This window comes from Zootermopsis nevadensis, unplaced genomic scaffold (assembly GCF_977971745.1).
Source record: "Zootermopsis nevadensis isolate Lab colony 2312 unplaced genomic scaffold, Znev_1.0 Znev_ptg000023l, whole genome shotgun sequence".
In the NCBI taxonomy this organism is placed as follows: domain Eukaryota; kingdom Metazoa; phylum Arthropoda; class Insecta; order Blattodea; family Termopsidae; genus Zootermopsis; species Zootermopsis nevadensis.
The window spans coordinates 702,558-723,448 of record NW_028259155.1 but is presented as its reverse complement, the minus strand read 5'-3'; the positions used below and the strand labels follow the sequence as shown (position 1 = coordinate 723,448).

General features: G+C 36.6%; 3 protein-coding genes across 10 annotated transcripts in view; 2 read left to right on the top strand and 1 right to left on the bottom strand.

The window, feature by feature from the left end:
• The first annotated feature begins 470 nt into the window (after window positions 1-470).
• Window positions 471-4,461, top strand: LOC110834084 (uncharacterized). 4 transcript variants are annotated; one of them, XM_022072890.2, is made up of 4 exons: window positions 471-500; window positions 1,435-1,521; window positions 2,202-2,350; window positions 3,306-4,461. In XM_022072890.2, exons 2-4 carry the CDS (start codon window positions 1,456-1,458, stop codon window positions 4,186-4,188), a joined length of 1,098 nt encoding a protein of 365 aa, XP_021928582.2. In that variant the 5' UTR covers window positions 471-500; window positions 1,435-1,455; the 3' UTR covers window positions 4,189-4,461. The 4 variants fall into 4 exon arrangements, with proteins under 4 accessions (XP_021928582.2, XP_021928583.2, XP_021928580.2 ...); XM_022072891.2 differs by lacking the exon at window positions 471-500 and adding an exon at window positions 537-864 and having other exon boundaries at window positions 2,202-2,387; window positions 3,306-3,446; XM_022072888.2 differs by lacking the exon at window positions 471-500 and adding an exon at window positions 538-864.
• Window positions 3,174-19,610, bottom strand: LOC110834082 (pickpocket protein 28). Its single transcript, XM_022072885.2, has 12 exons — window positions 19,531-19,610; window positions 16,016-16,166; window positions 15,058-15,265; window positions 13,390-13,596; window positions 12,758-12,902; window positions 12,187-12,335; window positions 11,169-11,370; window positions 10,494-10,764; window positions 9,482-9,541; window positions 8,090-8,291; window positions 7,071-7,162; window positions 3,174-6,587 (listed from the first exon to the last, which is right to left on the bottom strand). Exons 2-12 carry the CDS (start codon window positions 16,155-16,157, stop codon window positions 6,388-6,390), a joined length of 1,878 nt encoding a protein of 625 aa, XP_021928577.2. The 5' UTR covers window positions 16,158-16,166; window positions 19,531-19,610; the 3' UTR covers window positions 3,174-6,387.
• Window positions 4,876-20,891, top strand: part of LOC110834080 (uncharacterized) — a 31,448-nt gene continuing 15,432 nt past the window's right edge. For 3 of the 5 annotated variants that reach the window (XM_022072882.2, XM_022072879.2, XM_087354290.1), the window contains exon 1: window positions 4,880-5,580. The gene's annotated coding sequence lies outside the window, so the exon portion shown is untranslated. Of the gene's footprint in view, window positions 5,581-20,891 lie in introns of all 5 variants that reach the window. The other 2 variants (XM_022072883.2, XM_022072880.2) reach the window with 2 other exon arrangements.

The window sequence follows — 20,891 nt, the reverse complement described above, 5'->3', positions numbered from 1 at the left end:
TTCTAATAACGACGCTTAGTCCTACTAAACAGAACCCAAATTACACCCTGCTTAAAGGAAACGAAACTAACTAACTTGACATAACCTAACAGAAATTAAAATTAACCTACACTAATGTAACCTAACCTAACATATCGTAACTTGACAAATATTTTACTAGATTTCCTATGTAAATAAAAAATCGTATTCTCACGCTCGTAAATCTCGAATGTTCAGTATTTTGTTCCTTTGAATTTAGGACCTTCTTTACTAAATACTAAAAAATTTCCAAATTTTCCGACGATTCAAAATACAAATGTTTTGAAACATACTGTATTCGGCCTTGAATGTATGGGGATTACTTATGCCTACTTTATAACGCATTCGGATGCATTTCAAAATTATATTACAAACATAATTTTCTTGAGAACAATATGTTCAATAATTTTGTTACACCAAACCTCTCTTTACACATGCATGCTTCGAAATTTGAAAGCCTAATACGCTTAGGCTATCCTAAGGTAATATGCAATGTTCGCTTGTGGCCTTTGGCAGTTGTTCGGTGCTGCCAACTTGTTTTTCTGTTGTACCTACATTTAATAGAATTTGATTATTTATTGTCTAGTTACGAAAGCTTTTTCTTATTTCATTACTATTAGTTAAATTGAGGCTTAATTTTAAATTCACCACTGACTCCAACGTTATGATGCTGTGCCATTTTCCTACTCAAATGGTGACTATAGGCCACTTTACCTGCTGTCACTGGAATGTAATTTAAACGGAAAGCTTTATTCCATTTATTTGATGGGAATTGAGTTTGTTATTATCGTATATCCATGAGGAGTCGGTTTATAGTATTATGATGATACTCCGTGTATTAAGATGGTAAGGAAATATAGAATTATATTACGTATAACGTGGCCAGATAACTGATGTACTAAAGAAAAAGGAACTTGAAATGCAAAAAACGAGTTATTTTATACAATTATTTCAAGGTGGTTTTGATGACATGGTTTTAGGATGATTTGGCTTGGTTAGAGTTTGTGAGGTTAGGTTGTGTGTTGGTTTAGAACACCTGCTGACAATGACAAACTTTAGCCGTCGTATGTATTTTAGGTTAAAGCGCCACGAAACCTTCACGTGCTGTCTCTGCAGTGCTTCTGTCGGGCATGTCAGTCCTGCACAGTTTAGTAATTTTCATAAAAACATTTGTTAAGAACATAAACATTGCTTGGAAATTAAAGTAAGTAAAAAAGTAGCTAAAGTAAAATTGCAAGATGTAATATTGATGGCAGTACAGATCTGATTTTTCCACTAAGAATGTGACCAAAAACTCCAACAAGATAGTCATCTTAGAATTGATGTTATGTTTTTAATCTCAGCTGTAATGGTTGCAATTTTATCAATTGTTATGGCAATGTAATCAGCACAATATTTCTATCATTCTGATTTCAGAATTGCTAGTATGTTACATCTATGGCAGACAGTACAAAACCTTTCAGTCTTTTGGAGCCTGAAGTCATCATAACTGTGAAGGAAGAGGTCAGAATTTTATTTGCTGTTTTGATTTTTTAATTTACCTATCATCAGTGATATATACCAGCAACATCATTCACTAATATAAACATGGTATTCTGAGGCTAACATCCTATATAACTGATTTAATCTTGTGTGTTGCAAGTGAAGCCATGTTAACAAGCTGTTTTGTGTTTATGAAATGGCAAATCCTCAGATTGCAAGTGGAGGAAATGCCTTCAAATTTGGAAATATATAAAGTAAATATAAATGAACAGCTGACTGGAAGTTGTTTTCCATGCCAATATACCTTTCTTCATTTCATATATTTTCATAATTTCTTTTATTCTATCTGAAGCTCTTTTGATAGTCTCTTTTTCTAGGTTCTCTAAGGCTGCACATCTGTGCGAGATGTTACTCTGGTACTGTTATTTAGTTTAATGATATTAATTGCTATGCCTCTTTACTTATGGAACACCTTTCCTTGCATGTGTATTGACCAGGTAGAGATCAGTACTTGTACATGAATGATGCCTTTTACACATTAAAACATGATCTAATTAATATTTTTTTTGAATGTTTATAAAATGCCCAGTTAATGATCATTGAATAAAGGTACTGAATAAATATTACCAAGTGTGTGAGAATTATTTTACACTCATCACTGGAGCAAAATATTCCTAATATATTGGAGTATTTGTTTGTAGCAAGAAGATCGAGGGATTTCTGAAGACACAGCTAATCAGATTGAGAATGATGAATTGATTGTAGATATGAAAGTCAGCATCAGCAGAGTTGTTAATGAAGTGAAGGTAGGCAACATGCAACTAGGACTGGAGCCCTTCTCAGTAAACAGGTACCAGGACTATGACATGGGATCATTGGAATACATGGTGATCTTGCTTTATAAGTTATGAGTTTAAAACCTGCATGATGCTTTTATATTATTTTTTAATCTACCATAAAGTTCTTGAATTGTCTTCATTAGCCTTTCAGAAACAGTGTGTGATTTAAAACTGAAAATAAATTAAATTAGACAATATCTGTAGTGTTCTGTATTCATTGTGGTAACACTCAGCTATTCAGTTTACAAATGTGAAATTCTAGACTTTAAATTGTTTGATCATTTAATGTATTTCCTTCAAAAATTTATGAAGTGGTCTTGGTTTTCCATTGTTATAATTCTTATTCTAAATATAATCTGTGTAGTCGATTATCCACTGCTTTCCAACACTTGAAATTAAAATTATGTTGAATTCTTATTGGTTACCTTGACTTCGTCAGTATTCTTTTCTGGAGCTAGTGCCTCATCAGTATGTATTTGGTCTGAACTCACTAGCACCAGGAATATTTAGTATTTACTGAAGTAATTTTTTCTCGTGTTTAGAATACTATAGGAATACACAACCATATCACCATTCACATCTTTTTCTGTCCATATCCTTAGTTGGTACAATGACTGTTTTATTTGTATTTCCATGACAATCTTGAGATACTTATTTTGGTCTTTGTTTTCATCTAATTTTGTCTTTTTAATATTCTGTTTTGTTTGTTTGTCAAAGTTCTACTAATGTAGTTCCATATCTGAGTTTGCTGTCAATATTTATCTCCATATATTTGTTTACAAATATGCAGCCATACCATCTTCCCTATTTTCTGTATTATATTACTGTAAGCAGTCTATTACCTCATCGTTTATTCATTATCATTATCCTTACACAGTTTGTTGTCCAATTTTATAATGGTTGACCTTTGAAAGAAAATGGTGTTTGTTGGAGAAGTGTAAAAGATTTCATGTTTTTTAATTATAGAACCCATGGAACAGCTAATGCCTACAATGAAGCATTGGATTTATCTTTTGGAAGGAATGCAGTTTCAAATAAAGTTGGAGAAATTGTTAACCAACAGACATATGTCTTTGATGACAGTGTGAATAAGTTTGCCTGTCAAGTGTGTGGAAAGTGTTTCAGCAGGCGGAGTACATTGGAAATTCATAATGTTGTTCATTCTGGCCTCAGACCTTATGAGTGTAGTGAATGTGGTAAAGCCTTCAAGACAAAGTCATACTTCAATCAACACAGAGTCCTCCATATGGGTGAAGTTCATGAATGCTTAGTGTGCAATAAAAAATTTAAGCACAAGTATGATCTAGCAAGACACTTTAAACTTCATGAAGGTTCTGGCTATAAGTGCACCACTTGTGAAAAACAATTTTGCTCTTCCCAACAACTGCAAGATCATATGAGGACTCATACTGGTGAGAAACCTTACCAGTGTGTTGAGTGTAAACGATCATTCAAACAAAGGGCACACCTTGCTCGTCATGTGAGGCAGCATACTGGAGAACGTCCTCATGAATGTTCCATTTGTCAGAAAGCTTTTGTTAGTAAGCATGATCTCACTGTTCATGTAAGGGTGCACACAGGTGAGAAACCATACAGATGTGATACATGTCAATTGTCATTCAAGGATAACCGTGCTCTGAAGAAACATACTATTATACACACTGGAATAAAACATCATGTGTGCTCTGTGTGCAAGAAGGCATTCTCACGAAGAGCAGATCTACAAAACCATAATAGGACTCATACTGGTGAGAAGCCATATGTATGTAGTTTTTGTAACAAGGCTTTTACTGTGAAAGGACAGCTTTTGAAACACACCAAGAGAATCCACAATAGACTTCCCAAATAACCCTTGTTACAAGGAAACAAACTTTAACACTTGTGACTTTAAGTGGATATGATAAAGATTATGCTGAATAAAGTTATGTTATAAAAATTTTGTGTTTGAGTTTACCCAGTATATCATATATCTCTCTATTTACAAGATTATTAATGAAATTAACTCATTTTTGATGATGCTCCTCATAAGATAATCATTATAAATTAAGTTTACTGCCATTTGTACTTAAGAATGTGGAAGAATAAAGTTGGTCCATGTGGTTTGGAATGCTCGTTATAAAGATGTGAAGAGGTATTTCCATATCATATGTAAAAGAAACATCCCTATGACTGCAAGCTGCTTGTTTCACATGTGTAGTGGAGACAACAAAAAGAAAGCTACATGATATGAATGTCTTCATACACTAAGCTGCATAACGTAGAAATACTACACTTGTATACTGAACTATGGTTTGGAACAAACTGTTCTTGAGTAATAAGTACCATAAATATTGTAAACATGCATTTGTTCTTATTTTTGAGCTCAGTGGAAAATAGGTTGGACTTAGTTTTGAGAATCACCCATCAACATTTCAGAATATGTTCCCAAATAATTTAAAATATTTTGATAAATCAAAATTTTGTAAAAAAAAAAACCAGTTAACTGATAGTATAGTAAAATTGATGCAAGGATAACACCGCTATGCCAACTGTTTACTACGGTAACCAGTTAACGCTTCTGATTACTTATAGTATTGTGAATATGGCCATTCGTCCATGTGAGCATTTATCAGTGTGTGCATTCGTCAGTGTGAGCATTTTTCCGTGTGGGTAATTTTCGTGTGAGCATTTATGACAGTGAGCTTCTTTCTGTGCGCAATTTTCGTGTGCGCATTTGTCTGGTCACCGTGCCATACGTGTTCCATGTTTGTTCTGAATATCGGTGACCGCCTTTTAATTTTGTTTTTACCCTTAGGTAGCATTCTTAGGGGTTTCTTTTTAACGGGATGGGAAGAAACACACAGGAAGAATATGTAATGTGCAGCAGATAGATCGATGTTTACAGTTTTGTTAACCAGATTTTTTTGTGTAAAATTGATGCAAGTGTCATTAACCACTATGCCATCCTTCACAAATTGCATACGTATTGCTGTGTTCCGTGCTGGTCCTGAATATCGGTGACTGCTTACCTGTAACCAGAGGGTTTCTGTTATTATTGGTCTGGCAAGGATCGGACATGCCATGATATGTTCAGCGTTTAAATCTTTAACGTATATCCATGTTTTGGGACGCTTTGTGGAGTGTAATGGCGAAGCGGTTTTATGGTTCTGTGTTTAACTGCAATTGTTTTATCTGGGTAAGCTAATGTGAACTGTGTAATTTACGGACAGCCCAACTCTTGAATGTCCTAGGATTTGCAAAGGTGAGTTTGTTCGTATGTTCAAATCATCTTAAACATTGGCTAGACATTGGTAGTAACTAACATGTGCATATGGATGACAAATTATTCACAAGTTTAATGAGTCTGTTCTGTTATACCATAATGCAGACACATTTGCTCATGTAATTGTGCACGAATATGAATTTGCTCTGAAGATTGCAGTTGAATAAATGTAATTTGTTAAAACACTGTTCTTATATTTACATTTATCTTCATATTTAATAAAATGTCTTAGAGTGAAATTTCATTGAGGATATTTAGAAATTTCCATTTTCATTCCCAGTAATATAACTTTGTGGTACATTTACTTTCTTAGTTATAATTTTTTGAAGCATAAATTGACTTTGGCATGCTGAATTTTATTTGATTTTAGAAGTAGTAGATTTTAATTGTTTCTGTTACTAAACTGTTCACAATGCTTTTTGTAAAATTGTCCACCTTTCTTTTACAGAGGTTTAACTTTTGAATATTTAAGTCATTCTGCAAAGGTTCCTTCAGTAAGTGACTGAACGTTACTTATGTCTGCAAACTACATGTGTGCATTTCATCAGCCAGCCCTGCCATACATAAATTTGAAGTTTCTTATACATGTCCCCCCATCCAATAAATACTCCCACCACTTTCATAAAAGTGGTAACTGTTTATTGGAGGACATTATCCTTTGGAATATACATTTCTAATGTTTTATAGAATTGAATGAGTCATGGCAGGTGCTTGCTTTTATGAATGAAACTATTGTAAATTACAAGGTGTGTGAAGTAGCATATAGTCATAACACAGCATAATTAATTACTGAGCAAATGGATATGGAGTGACAACGCTAACATGACTGGAATTGGTTAGGAGTACGGATGTTTGTCGGTTGGCAGCAGCATGTTGATGTCTTTGTAGTACGCTGCACCACACTCTCATGGATATGAAGTAGACAGCCTCCACTGCGCTTAGAAAGCTAAAGCCAAGGAAAAGACCGAGTAGTCCTCCAGTGTTTGCTGTAACAGAACGTTAACATATTAAGCTAGTATAACTCATGATATTTGTGGGTGTTTTGTTAACTCAAAGCAATATGAAACATTAATGGGGTTGCCTTTGTAATATGAGTACATTCACAATGGCCAGTTCACTTACCTGGATTGACAAAATCTGCAGATATTTTGTCTTAGCAAGCATTGAGTCAGTAATTTTGATTATCTGTAATAGGCCTAAATGACAAGTGTTTCAGTGAAGAGCAATCCCATTTGATTTTACTGTACTGGACTGTATGGACATCTGGGTTCTGATTTTCAATAAATATTTTAAACAAATTCACATTTGGTAATAAATACTAACTGCATATCACATATTCAAATATTGTATCACCCATAGGAATGACAAGTTACATGAGAATGTCCTGTTAAAATAAACAAGAAATTGAAAATGTTACTACAGGAATCATATATTATAAATGTAATTCTAGAGAGTCTTGTCTTACTTACAGAGAAATTCAGTGAATCCAAATAGCTCTGACTTATAATAGGCCATGAACTGTGACTCTGTGAAAAACAGGTGTACCACTGCTGTATTTTGCCTGTGAATAAGACAAGGAAACATATTTCTAATAGGTCACTCATAAAATAGAAATGCAGAGTTGAAAATTTGTAATTTCAGTTTCACATTCTCACTGTGCACCTTTGGATGTAATTCATTTGATATTTCAAGGGCTATAATTTTGCTGGTTCACCACTACCTAAATGTATTTTTTTTAAATGGACATTTGTATATTGTATATTACAAAATCCTGATTGGAGGTTACAAAAGAACTGTCATCAAGTACAGTATTTCCTTCTTTTCTTTAGTCCTCCATTTTGTCCATGAATTATTTATTCTATTTTCTGATGCTTTTCTTTGCTGGTCTTGTTTTCTTGCCTAACATCTACAATATCGCCATCCTTACATTCGGCATTCACGTTTCAACGTGTTGTGACCTCCCTTTATGATTTCCTCAGTGGTGAAACGGTTAATGGAGGGATGACCATTTTGGCACAAGTTTGTATGCAGGAATGGCGTAACCTAACAAGGGACAATATATTGCACTTGATTTTAGCATTGACAGTTAATTTTTAACACAGAAATTCAATTTAATGCATGGTTAATATCTTATATCTTTATAGTCGGGCTTCTTTAGACTTTGACAACATTTGGAAGTTTTTTAATATTTTAGTTTATTTATTAATTATACCTGTTGGCAATTTCCATCAAGTCTAATATTTTATATGTTATTTTTAAGCCTTGATCTCTGATCCATCTTGTAGATGGAATACATACATTCCCCACCATTGCCTTTCTTCTTCAGGAATGCATGAAGAGCAGATAGTACAAGAGTGTGCATTCATGTGTGCAATAATTTGTGTACACACAGGTGATTTTTAGGTTATGGTGCAATTGCAACATATTGTATTATGACACACACTGCATTCAGCTGAATAAGACAAAGTAAGAAATATATTTTTCCAACCTGAAGTATGTTTGATTTGTTGCATTGTATTCTTTGCTTAGAGTAAATTTTCCAGACATTGCACTAGATGAAAGGGTGCCTCGGTATCTAAGTTCATTACATCCTGGCAGGCACTGACATCGCTTAGGAGATAATTCTTGACTGTCTGTTCCAAAATTTGAAGTGTTGGCAGATTCATCTGTTAGGCGAATCTCGCTGGTCTCTGCAGATATGATATTGTTTCAGTTAGGGTTTTAATCAGTTAATGTGAACATTTGGTACTTATTCCTAAAATAAATATTTTCCACTTTCTTCAGGACACTTATCAGTTCATTGAATTATGAATTCTCTTCTTAGTTTATGTAGTTGTTGCTTAATTGGTGACAATAAGATACCTAGAAATGATTTATCTCAGTTCTTAATAATAAAAATATTTAAAAATTACTCAATGTTAAATCTGTTCTGCATAGTAGATGGTTCAGCAGTCCTACAGAATTGTTTTTATTACTTTACTAACGTATATGAGTGGGTGTCATGCAAAGAATGACATTCTTTCATTCCCATGAATCATTTGTGTTGGTTTTATTAAAATCCTCTTGGGCTATTGGTCATGCCAGATGGTAAGAACTTGTTGATGTTTCAGGTACTGTCTCGGTCCCCATCATCAGGGTGCCGCATGTAATACCCTGATGATGAAGATAGATGTGGTCCCTGAAATGATAAGTTTTTGCCATGTGACAGAGCTGATAGCCCAAGAGGATTTTATTAATTCAGTTTGCAATGAAAGTTGTAGATGTGATGGCAGCTTATCAGTTTAGATTTTGCCTTCTTGTCTAAATTGTTTACTGTCAGTGAAATTAAATTACAGAGAGGTCTAAAACTTGAACTTAAATCATAGCTTCATTCCAAATTAATCTGTGTCTTTCTGGAAGTAAATACGAGAAGATGAAGTGTGGGCCACGAACTTAAATAACTTCGTTTCGTCACACTGCCCGTCACAAAGCAGTTAAGAATTTATTTTGTGCTCCTAGAATACTGGACGTCATTTTAGTCAAGTCATTTTTCCATGTAAATGTGATCAGAACTTCCTGATAATATATGAGGGTCACTCCAGAAGTAATCCCCATAATATTATTTTATAGATCGGTATTTATTCCATAGCACTCTTATTTGTAGAGAGGACAACATATCCTATTTTCTTCCATGAATTTCCTTGATGTTAAAATTCTGGTCCTGTGTTTGCAACCACTGCGTGACACCCATGACAAGAGAAGCATCTTTAAATTCTGTCCCATGAATGCCATCTTTCAGCTTAACCGAAAATATTGTCATGCCTCTGAGTTTATGGTAATTCCTGTGGGCATACTAGAATTCATACAATGACTGTGAGTCCTATTAAAATGTTCAACTTACTTCGAGCTTCTGTCGTACAGTTTTCGTCCCTCTTGGCACATATAGTGGTGTTCGCATCCTCTGAAACATAAATTTCAGAGGAAGGATTGAGAAAATTAATCAGTTTAACCCAGGACAATGACTAAAATTTTATGTGAGGGTGTTTCCTGCACATCATCAGTTGTTTTCTGCTGAGAAATGTTGTAGGAATAATACCTCCAGACACTGATTAGTGGACAGCATTCTTACTTCATGATGCCAATCATCACAAGCTTTCCTAAATTTATCTAGAATGTCTGTCAGATTAATTAGACTGAAGTTGCAATTTGTTCTTTCCAGTCACCCAGCAAAGTGTTTGTAACATGAGAAATAGTAATATATTTTTACCTGTCAGTGAACCTAGACCAAGAATTGAATTGTAATGCCTAATTTTATCTTCGAACTATTGGATGAACTGTCAGTTGTTTTGACTTCATGAATTTTGAATGTTATTATCAAGACCTCTTTCAGGAGGATAGCATATGCCACCCATTTAGAGAAATTGTTTAACTCGGTAATCCAAGTAGGATTTGAGGTTTTTACAGCAGTGAAACTTCTGGGTCGCTGCTTCCATCATCAGGACCCTGATGATGGAGGCACCAAGGATCTCTGAAACGTTGGTAAACTTAAATCAGACTACATGGCACTACAACCCAGAATACAGCCATCTTCTGGTAATTCATTAGGTTTTAGTAATGAAAATAAATTATGACAGGTTTAGGGACTAATTAACTAACTCCATGAAGCAAAGTCATTCTTGAGAAGTTTATAGTCTATCATCTGATACAGAAATTCACTGTGTTCAAAAGAGCCCGCCATTAGCCTGTTTCAAGCCAGATGTTCCCAGTCTGCACTCTACCATCCTATTTAAGATCCATTTTAGTGTATACACAGGTTTTCCAGGCGGTTTCTTTCTTCTGTCTTAAGTAAATTAGTAAAAGAGTTCAGGTATCTGTCATATTCTGAAAAATGTACAAGAGTAGACTGCACCTACTTGGCAAATAATAGGGTACACACGAGCATGTGGCAAGTGTGTAGTTGGCCTCACACTCCAGAGCGCAATTTCTCTGTGTGTATGTACGGTAGAACTTGAGGTATTTTTCGTTAGAGAACAGACATTGCCGCTTGCTTTCTGGGATTTTTCGGAGTGAAGGTGAAGCATTACTTATTATTGGCCTGATGGTCACTCTGTACTCTTCTCCAGCAGATACCAGGAACCCAAAATCGGCCACCTTTGGTGTCTCAACAGGATTGTGGAGTCTCACCTGCAAGCCATATTTTAAAAATTGAGTCATTCCACATGAATCTGCAATATTCATACATTGTCTTGGCCAAGTCAGAGAGGCGAAGCCCTAACTGAAAATCAAGGTTTTAATGAATTACTAGCTAGATACATACCTCATAACTCAGAGGCAGTGTTTGGTGGAATAATAATTTGCAGGAGAAAGCAAAATTATTTACAGAGAAATATACTCAAATGCCATTTAGTTGCCAGGAAATGCAACACTTAAAACCCTGGACATGAACTTGGACCTCCACAGTGAGAAGTTGGCTCTAAGAGCCTTTGGTGTAGCTGCAATCCATCAGAAAATAATGTTTATATTGGTCACTCCCAAGTGTGTGACATCAAGAGCTCTTCTATTTGCTTATTTGACAGTGCGGTTCTGACCTTGAAACCAGTACTGGCTGTGGATGAGCAGTAGTAATCATCTATCTTGGCATCTAACACCAGTGTGAGCCCTAAATGTGACCCTGTACCACGAGGTCTCCAGGGCAATGTTCGTGTTGTAGATTCAGGTGGATACCCTGCTTCTGGGGTCCAGTCAGTAGCTGACATTGGGAATGTCACATTCAAATCAGAAAGGTCACGCCTGAAACATTTATGTTTTTGCTTAATACAGAGACTTTGAAAAGAAGATCATCGTTGAACAAAAAGTGTGGTTTCAGTTGGGCATAGAGATGATGATGAGCTGATCATGATCGTTAACCATTTTTAGGCACATTCACAACTATAAGTTGCAAAAATATTCCTGTTAGCTTTACGTTATGTCTTTCTTTTGACATGCAACAACTGTGGGACAGTTGAATGGAATTTAAAGAAATTTTTGTACAATTCAGGACTCGTGCATGTATAGAAGCTGTGGAAGTGTGGGGGAGAATAAGCAGAAGGAACACGTCTTATCACTGCTCCAAGAATGAGTGAATGTGATGGTTTGGAAGTATTTGCTGCGGTAGCCAGTGTGAGAGTTAATATTTTCATTAGTGTATAAAAATCAGTAGTGCAGTGCAGTGGAGCAGGCTTGCGTGTTGCTGGCAGTGAAGTAAAGGAAGTGTATCACGTTATGAGTATATTAAAGGCTGATGATTTCATATAGTAGCACACCTTACATTTCAGTAAGATCCAATTTGGTATTATTTTCTCATCTACACCTAAATCTAACAAGTTGTAATTTGTTATTCACACTTTTTAATGTTCTGTCTGTAACGCATTAACATTTCAGACACAAACATTCACACATTTTTCTCTATTAAATGTTTTACTTGTAATCTGTCTTTTCCTGGTCATCGAGTATTTGCATAAAACATTTTAGATTTACATTTTGTGACTTTGAGTACTGAGAGATTGCTATGAAGACTCTGAGGACAAGAAGAATTGTTTTAGACTTGTAGTTATTTTAGTAACTCACGGGTTTCTGAATATGAAGTCACGCTTCACTTTGTTGAAGGAGCAGCAGATTCCTTCATCTGTGAGTGAAGGATTGAATATATCTTCACATTTCTCTAGTTGCCCTGCATAATAACATGACTGAATCATATCATGACATGGTTGCCTGACCTGTAAGAAACGAAATATGTTCTGTGTGGTACAGATACATTCAGTGCAGCTTATCCCCAAAAACTGAAGTTGTACATGGAACAAATATGTTGAAATTAGACCTTTTACAGCCTCGATGGAGACACATTAGCAATCATTTTCAGGATGCCTTTTGGGCTGTCTCAGCTTCCACAGTGGTGGTACACATTACCCTGACAAGCAGTTTCCTGTTGTCCTTCCCGTGGCATGTGGTAAAGACTTTTAACTGGGTACAGCTGTATAATTATTGTTGTCTCACTGTGTATGTATAAATTAAACAAATATGTCTGCATTTATCTATTTATGTATCCAGGCTTAAGTTAATAATATAGTTTATACTAAGTCTGTCGTAATGAGTATATGTGGACAGGAATGTGTATGTACTGGGAAATTAATAGACTTACGTATGTCATGAAATTTTGGATTGTGTCCCAGTTCCCAATTCGGTTTTCCACATCTTTATCTTTGACAGTGCTGCTACTGTATATTTCATAACTCTCGTCACACAAGTCTTTCAGCAATATCTTGTTCAGGGCATCTTCAGGATTTCTGCGGAAATAAACTGGTACTAGAAGACATTCTTACTCTGTAAGATTTGATGTTTTTACAGCGGTGTGTATGAATATTTATGTCTTCTGGGTTGTTGCGCTGTGTAGTCTGGTCGACGTTAACCAACGCCCTGATGGCGGAGGCAGCATGACCTCTGAAACCTTGGTTAACATCGACCAGACTACACAGCGCAACAACCCAGAAGACAGAAATCTTGATTATAGTACTTAATCTTACATTTGTAGTGCCACAGATGTTGGCTAGCAGGGTTTCACTTTATTTGGGGATTCCCCTTGAAATTATACAGGTTATTTCTGTTCTGAGACATTCCTGGACGCGATGTAAGGATGGCAATATACAGAGGGGTGTTTTATCAAGGTTTGACCATACTCTGTTACAGAAGTGTAAAAGGAAAAATCTGTTTTCTTTGAAGTGTACATTTATTTTAATGAAATATTTCTTGTAAAATAAAATGTTTTATACATACTTTGAATTAAGTATTTCTTCTGCTACAGACTTTCTGGCTTTGTTCATGTTGCATACAGTTACAGCTGGGAAGGGAATGGAGACCATCTTTGTAGCTCTGGCAGCAATAGACTCAATGACTGGGCTGTCATCCCACTTGTGGTATAGAAGAGTGATGAAATAGGCTGCTGTTACTACTGCCAGTATGAAGGCTACTGTCCAGAATATCCTAAAATTTAAACGCAGTAGAGCCACACCCTGAGAGTTTTTCAATTTATAAAATTAATTTCCTGTACAGTACAACCATGAAGCAGGAATGAAAATTGCATGAACAAAATTACTGGGGAAGGTCCGGTTAAAGACATGACTAAAATTGTTTTGTGAAATTTGAGGTTCTCATATCAATGACGATATCAGTGTTTGCCTTCTTGGTTATAATGCCATGTGGACTTGAAGATGGACAACACCATTTTGGAGAAACATACAGCCTCTGTCTTTAGGGCTGTGGATAGAGCCAGTATGTTGCTATGAAATGTTGGTACTGGCTCTGTCGATAATATGGGGATTTTCATTATACGCTGACACGTGTTCTGTTACTTTACGTAGACACGTTGATGAAACTAAGCTGTCTCCATCATGAAAAAGGGCTGGGATTCTTCATGGATAGTCCTAGAAACTTTACATGAATAAGTTATTGAAATTATATCACCTGAAACTTTTGCACGCCTTGGCAAGACTTTTGTAATTTTCGTGGCTCTGTGAGTGAACCGTTTATGGATGATTTTGTGCAACAGTGGATGTTTATTTGAATTTCTGATGTCATTGTTGGGTATCTTTAATAGTTTCTGGCTTTTGTGTGCACACTTCAGGTGATGATTCTTTTACCCATTTATTGTGCAAATTCACATTAAATATGTTATCTGGTGTTGGCAGTGAAGCTTAATACACTTACCATGTAAACCTTTTCCTTTTGTGAGAGTCTCATTAGGAAGCACATAATCAGTAATCTTCTCACCAGATGAAGACAAGTTGACAGTCTCTTACATTAATTAAAAATAATTAATTAACATCTAGCAATAATTTGAAACTGCGGTCATTGGTCAGCACATCTTAAAGTATGGAGTAAGAACACAGGTGTATTTATATACACAGTGACAAGTCTACAGACTTAAGATAAGTGTAATGATCATCCATACCCTTTTGGACATGCGGTAACCATGTTTCGTAATGTAATATTAGGCCCGGCATTTGTTACTTACTGTAATCAAAATTGTTTGCTTGTGGCAGATCACAAGTGTTTGAAAACAAAGTGCCCAAGAAAACATTTGGAGGAGGGATAAAGCAAGTAATGGAAGATTTCATATATGAAAATTTTTTGTTTGCACAGTTCAGATATTATTGTTATGCTAAGTGAGTTAAGGTTAAAATGAGCTACGCTTGTAACTTAAATGGGGAAACAAGAATGCATACAGAATTTGGAGGGGAAACCCTTAGAAAGTGACCAATTGGGTGGTCATGAAGGAGGGAGTGGGATAAAATTGGGTTAGATCTTAAGAGGGTGGGTGGTGGATGGAACTGATTTAGATTCACTTTGCTGCTAGTAGTGCAGAAGCTTTGAGTTTGGTGGAAGAGAACAGGTTGGTTGGTCGATTGGTCTGTTGGTTAGTAGATGATTGTTTAGAGAAATCACCTTTCCAAAGGATGCAACTGCAAGTCCCCAACATACTTTAAACCATGAAGGGAACATCTGTCACAGTAATCAGTGAATGTCTTCACCACTTTAATTGTGTTACAGCCTGAAGTAATTCCTTTCTGTTTCGTTCTTGTGTTGTAACTTTGTGGAACTGATTCATCGTGTTCCCCTGGTATTGTTTTCCTAAGTCTGCTTTGATGTGAATCTGTAACAGTAACACATTGGATATTCTTGAGGTTAGTTGCATTCTATTGTTTTTTATATATATATATATAAAAGTTTATGTTGACAAGGACAAGCTGGTCGACAAGCAGGACTATGAGTTGTAAATGCTGCATTCGACTGTGCGTCGGGTGTTACAGAAATGTTTGTGTCTGTATGTTTACAAGTTGAAAGTGGTGCAGGCAAATGTGCCAGAAAATAGGGTATCCTATAAGAAATTTGAAGTGACCATGCTTTAGAAATTGGTCAGAGACAACGAATTCATGCAGAAAATTGTGTTTTCTGACAAGACTACATTCCGTTTTAGGGAAGGTCTACAAACCGAATGTAGGCACCTTGGGATCAGAACAATTTGGATTTGCTGGGTAACGTTGTTTATTCACAGTCACAAGAATGGTAGCTTTTCGTGTTCTTCCAGCAGGTCTGCGCACCACCACACTGAAGCCTGACTGTGCGTGTCTCTTAATCATTTTCAATTTCCAGAACAGTCTAATGAACAGCGTATTTATCATAGACCCCATTAATACTTCAAAAATTGTTAAGGACTCGATAATCCTGGAAAACCAGTGACTTTAAAAACTAAATACTTTGTTGGGAGTATGTTTCTGGGCATGAGGCACTATTTTATGATGGGGGGAAGTGTCAGGGGTTTCGAAAGTATTCGGAGAATTATACAATACAGCATCATAACACCCAAGCAGTCATACATGTATTGGTGGGGAATGTTACCTACCAAAATGATTGCTTATCTTGATTTGATGCCTCTTGTGCATTGTCCATGCATTATTTCTTCTAGGTCTCACTGTTTCTTCCATTATGTTGTGTTCCATAGTTTTCTTTAATTTATTCAACCCGAAAACGTCTGGTGTGGCCATTTACATTTCCTGCAAAAATTGAATCAGTTATAAAGTTTTACATTATTTAAGTAATAATTACATGCTCACTGATATATAATATCCACTTCGAACCAGAAAACCGATTATGGATTCTAGGTAAATTTATGAACACGTTTTATTGGGTTCTGTAGCTTTCAGATATAATTATGTTCCATTTTTCAAAAGTGTATGACATCAGATACATTATGCTAGCTAAATAGCTGTGCGTGAATTGCATTCTAGACTTTTGTTGTGTCTTGGAAAGCATCGACACTCATTAATTAGTTATCCATGCCGTGCTGAAGTTTTATCCTGGCCGATGACCGACTATTATAAATGAGATAGATTATAAAGTTTTGCGTGCGTTGGGAGAAGGAAGAAACTGATAAAACTGTTTATATACATTCTTTGTTCGATGTACACGAAAAAAGTGCGTGTAGAGCTGATCACTTCTATCTATCTGCCTGTCTGTCTGTCAGTTCGCATGATTCAGCTCGAGAACCGGTGGTTGGATTTCGATTGAATTTGGTATTGACAATGTGCCACTGGAGGCCCATCTACACTTGTACCTTTTAAAATCCAGCAATCAGTAGTACGCATTTGACGGACGAACAAACTTGTGAGGTGGGAACAACATGGCGGCTGCAACAATTTTGACGAAGTGAGGTTAGGGTATGATCCCATCACCACCTGCGCCAAAAGTCCATTGCGCTGTTACAGAGCTAATTCCCCTTCTTTTATAATTGGATACGTTTTTTAAAGGATGTATTAAAACATTTTGATCTGTAAATTTATTTAAAAATTTGTTGAGGAAGATAAAAATAATTTCTTTTAGTAACATTTAATTAAAATTAATAGGTTAGGAGGCATTTTAACGCATATCGTAGACTGTACCCTGCATCGTTAAGTTTATAATATACATTGAAACGAAGTCAGGCCCCTCTGTTTTAAAATGCTGCTTTCTTAACAATCAGTTTTCAACAAACAAATGAATTATGAATTTTAAACACTTGACCAACCCCCCTTCTCTGGGGGGGGGGGTTGCGTTTTAAAAACTTGACACCCCCCACCCCCAGGAGCTCCGAAAGGAGCGCTCTGCTCTAGTATATAAAAGTCACTGCAATTATTCTGTTTTATGTACAATTCAGGGAAATTTGGGAACAGCTGATGCCGAGGACATATTGGAATCATTCATGATTTTACTGGAATGAGGTCGATTTCATTACGTGGCGGTTCAAGTGATTCTTAATTGGGTGGGTGGGAATTTCTAATGTTTTGCAGTTTGATGTACCTGCGTTTGCGTGTCTATTATTGACACGCTAACATTATTTGTGTTCGTGACTTCTCACAAAACAGGAGGCTAAGGCGACAGTATCAATTTTCGTTTTTGTTGCTGGTACAGAGAAGTCGTAGGCTTGTATTTATGTGCCTTGTACTAATCAATTTCTTTTGTGGTTTCCCTTATACGAGAAATTCCCTGCTTTTATTTCGCGGGGGGGGGGGGGTTCATCGCCGTGTTAAAAAAATCCCATCATTAGACCATATTATGACTCAGTGTTGATAGATTTTTGGCGTTGTGGTGTACAACTCGAAGCAAATTAAAAGGTGAAATTTTCAATCTCCTTTTTCCGCAGTGTGACAAGCGATGGGTATTACTTATTCTTATAGCCTGGTATTTAACTACTCTCTACGACTGTCAGATTTGCTTAAGTAGGGTTTATAAAATGGTGGTGAAGTGGTCGTGGCCTGTTTTTTAAACACTGCCCCCCCCCCGGCTTTCGCCTGGGATGACGGAGAAAAACCACGAAAAGTTCGAGGCAAGGTTGCCGGTGCGTTAATGGACATTCGAACCGAGTACCTCCCAGATACATATCCACCTCGGTCTGATGATAGGTGGATTGAACACTGGGACCGCTGGTTCGAATCCCGCCTACTGCGCGTACATTTGTATCCATTTTCATCACTGTATATCATATTCATCGACACAGAGGCTAGAGGAAAAAGTCTTTGCCCCCGTCGGGAATTGAACCCCTGTTGTTCTATAGTAGTTTTTGTCATAAAAATTGTAATGCATTAGTTTTGCATTTACGTGTTTATGGATTACTTCTGTCGATCGCATTTGCTTTATTTCCATCGCGTTATGGAAATAGGTTTCGCCTTTTTAATCAGTCGCCTTGTGGGAAAATGACCACAGCTTCAAAGGCTCTCAGTCGTATTTTAATACTTCAGCAGATAGCGTGGATTCAGTTGCGTGGTTAATGGACATATGGGAGTTTCGATTGAAGGCCTCAGATAACCTGTTTTTACATTGGGTTACTGGTTTCAAAAACGGCTCGGAAAACTTTAGCGGAAACTTTCATTTGAACACGTTTATCCGTATAGGGAATTTAGGGAAGATTATAAACTTTTATTGTATACTTTCTTTGTATGTATGATCACTTCTGGTTCAAGAACTGATACGCCGATTTGCCCTATCAAAATTTGGCTTGCTTCTTCCTTGCGAAGAGGAAAATGTGTCCTGAGTTCGCGTCCTGGTGAGGGCGGTTCCTGATACTCGGAAACAAAACACGATAGAACGACGCCAAGACTAGAGTTGTTTGTTTTACTATGCTGGATCTAAGATGGCTGTCTTCAGGGTTGTTGCGCCGTGTAGTCTGGTAGAAGTTTTCCCGACGTTTCAGAGGTCATCGCTGCCTCCACCATCGACTTGATGATGGAGGCAGCAGGGACCCTTGAGCTTCCTCAACGAGGACTCTGCTCTGTGGAATTTGGCATTCGACAATACGCCTTGCTTAGGACGATAGAGCTGTATAAAGATGTAGACTAACATTGACAACCACAGAAATACATTAGAGCAGTGGTATTCAACCTTTTTTGTTCGCGTACCCCCAGATATAATTTCTCTTCAACTTTGTACCCCCAAAAAGTTGTTGGTGTGTAATTTAAGTTATACATAGTATATAATCTACATCTAAAATAAATTAAGTAAATTATATCCAAAATAATAAGTTTTAAATGAGAAAAGGGAAATTGAAGCTGTTAAACAACAAATACATTGTCGTCTATCATATAAAAATTTAATAAACGAACAAAGGTATTTTAGCAAAGCAAAATAATATGTTTAAATATTTTATCAATTATTAATTACTGTGGTTCAAACCTGTTAATGAGATGATTGAGCTTGTTTCTGCCGCCCAGATAAGAATTACATTAAGGAGAGAAACAAATGGCGCTCCCAAATCGAATGTCCTTACGTCCGATTCTCCCGTGGCTAACCCTAAATCTGGCCCTGATTATTCAGTGTTTATCATTTAAAAAAATATGTTTTTTTTTAAAATTTCACGTACCCCCTAAGATGTCTTCGCGTACTTACCGTGGTGATGATGTAGCTTTCTTGGGTCCTGACCCCGTCTTCGTACTGGTGGCAGGACACTGACTGATGCCTTCGTGCCTACCGTCCCCCCTAAACTCCAGTCTACTTAGCACGTGACATTAAGTTAAGTAACCTGCTATTTGCTGATCTGTAACGCCGAGCCTCGCACGCACAGTTCTTGTCTGTCGGGCGATCACACGTACTTAATTAAGAACTAGTCAACAGATGACACTTTCAAAGCGAACTGCTGAATAACCATCGATTTTTAGTGCTCTTAATGCGTGATCTGACTGATGAAAGTGGGAAATGTAATTTAAGCTTAATCATGTTTCAAACAGCTGATGTATTCCGTTTGATAATACGTAAAGACATGTTTGTATACCGATAAGTCACCTCGTCTTTCACTTAAGAAGGCTCCCACTTGCTCTATCGAGGGCGTAGGATCCGTGGTCAACAAATGAGACTCCGGGTCATTTAGTGCGTCGCATCTAACTACATTAGAATTTCTGTTAATGGGGGGATTTTACAGGGCAGTGGCACGCAACCCCCCCGTGACCCCCTTCCCAGTGTCAATCATGAGAAACCGCCCAGATGTTGAGCAGAAGAATTAACAAGCTGCTCGTTGGCCTTCCGTCCGTAAACTCATAAGAATGTAGTATTCATTTTCTTAGTTTTTCTTGTATTAATACAAATGACGGATCGTAACATCAAATTATTGTGCGTTGTTATCGTTTGTTTGTTTGTTTGTAGCCTGGGCAGAATTTTTCTTTTCCAGTCTTGGGGATTGGGCTGTTACCATTTCAGAAATAATTATGGTATTATGAATTGTTTAGGCACTTTGGAACTCGGTGGACCGGGCATTGACCATAACGAGGTCTTTGTCTACATCAGGGGTGGCCAACCCGCGGGCCGCATGTGGCCCGCCTTGAACATTTTTCCGGCCCGCGAGATTCATCACACTTTTACAAAATATATTTATTTTATAATGGCCAAAGTAGTGAAAACCAATGTATTAAAAAAAAATACGTTATTTGTGCATCCATATATTCATTTCATTATTTTTATTTCATTCATATTTATATATTTTCTATATTTAATTTTTAGTGCTATATATTTCTTTACAATGTACGCTTAGTATCATTATTATTATATTATCTATGTTTACATGTAAGAATAATAGTAAACACAATAATAATAACTCATTATGTTTCAATTTTTCACTCCAAAAAAATGTCTATAGTGTATCTAAATCTAATATGGGGATATGTAATTTTATATGTGGCCCGCGGAGTTATGATGCATTTCCAAAGTGGCCCGAAAGATCATTTGGGTTGGCCACCCCTGGGCTACATAAAACAACC

Excerpts from the sequence above, each read along its gene's own strand:
- LOC110834084 (XM_022072890.2), top strand. The coding sequence starts at position 1,456 with ATGGCAGACAGTACAAAACCTTTCAGTCTTTTGGAGCCTGAAGTCATC. Across the intron at positions 1,522-2,201 it reads TCATAACTGTGAAGGAAGAG|CAAGAAGATCGAGGGATTTC; the intron begins GTCAGAATTTTA and ends ATTTGTTTGTAG. Across the intron at positions 2,351-3,305 it reads GAGCCCTTCTCAGTAAACAG|AACCCATGGAACAGCTAATG; the intron begins GTACCAGGACTA and ends TTTTAATTATAG.
- LOC110834082 (XM_022072885.2), bottom strand. The coding sequence starts at position 16,157 with ATGGCCACACCAGACGTTTTCGGGTTGAATAAATTAAAGAAAACTATG. Across the intron at positions 11,371-12,186 it reads GACTTCATATTCAGAAACCC|GCGTGACCTTTCTGATTTGA; the intron begins GTGAGTTACTAA and ends TAAATGTTTCAG. Across the intron at positions 7,163-8,089 it reads ACAAATCAAACATACTTCAG|GCAAAATACAGCAGTGGTAC; the intron begins GTTGGAAAAATA and ends TCTTATTCACAG.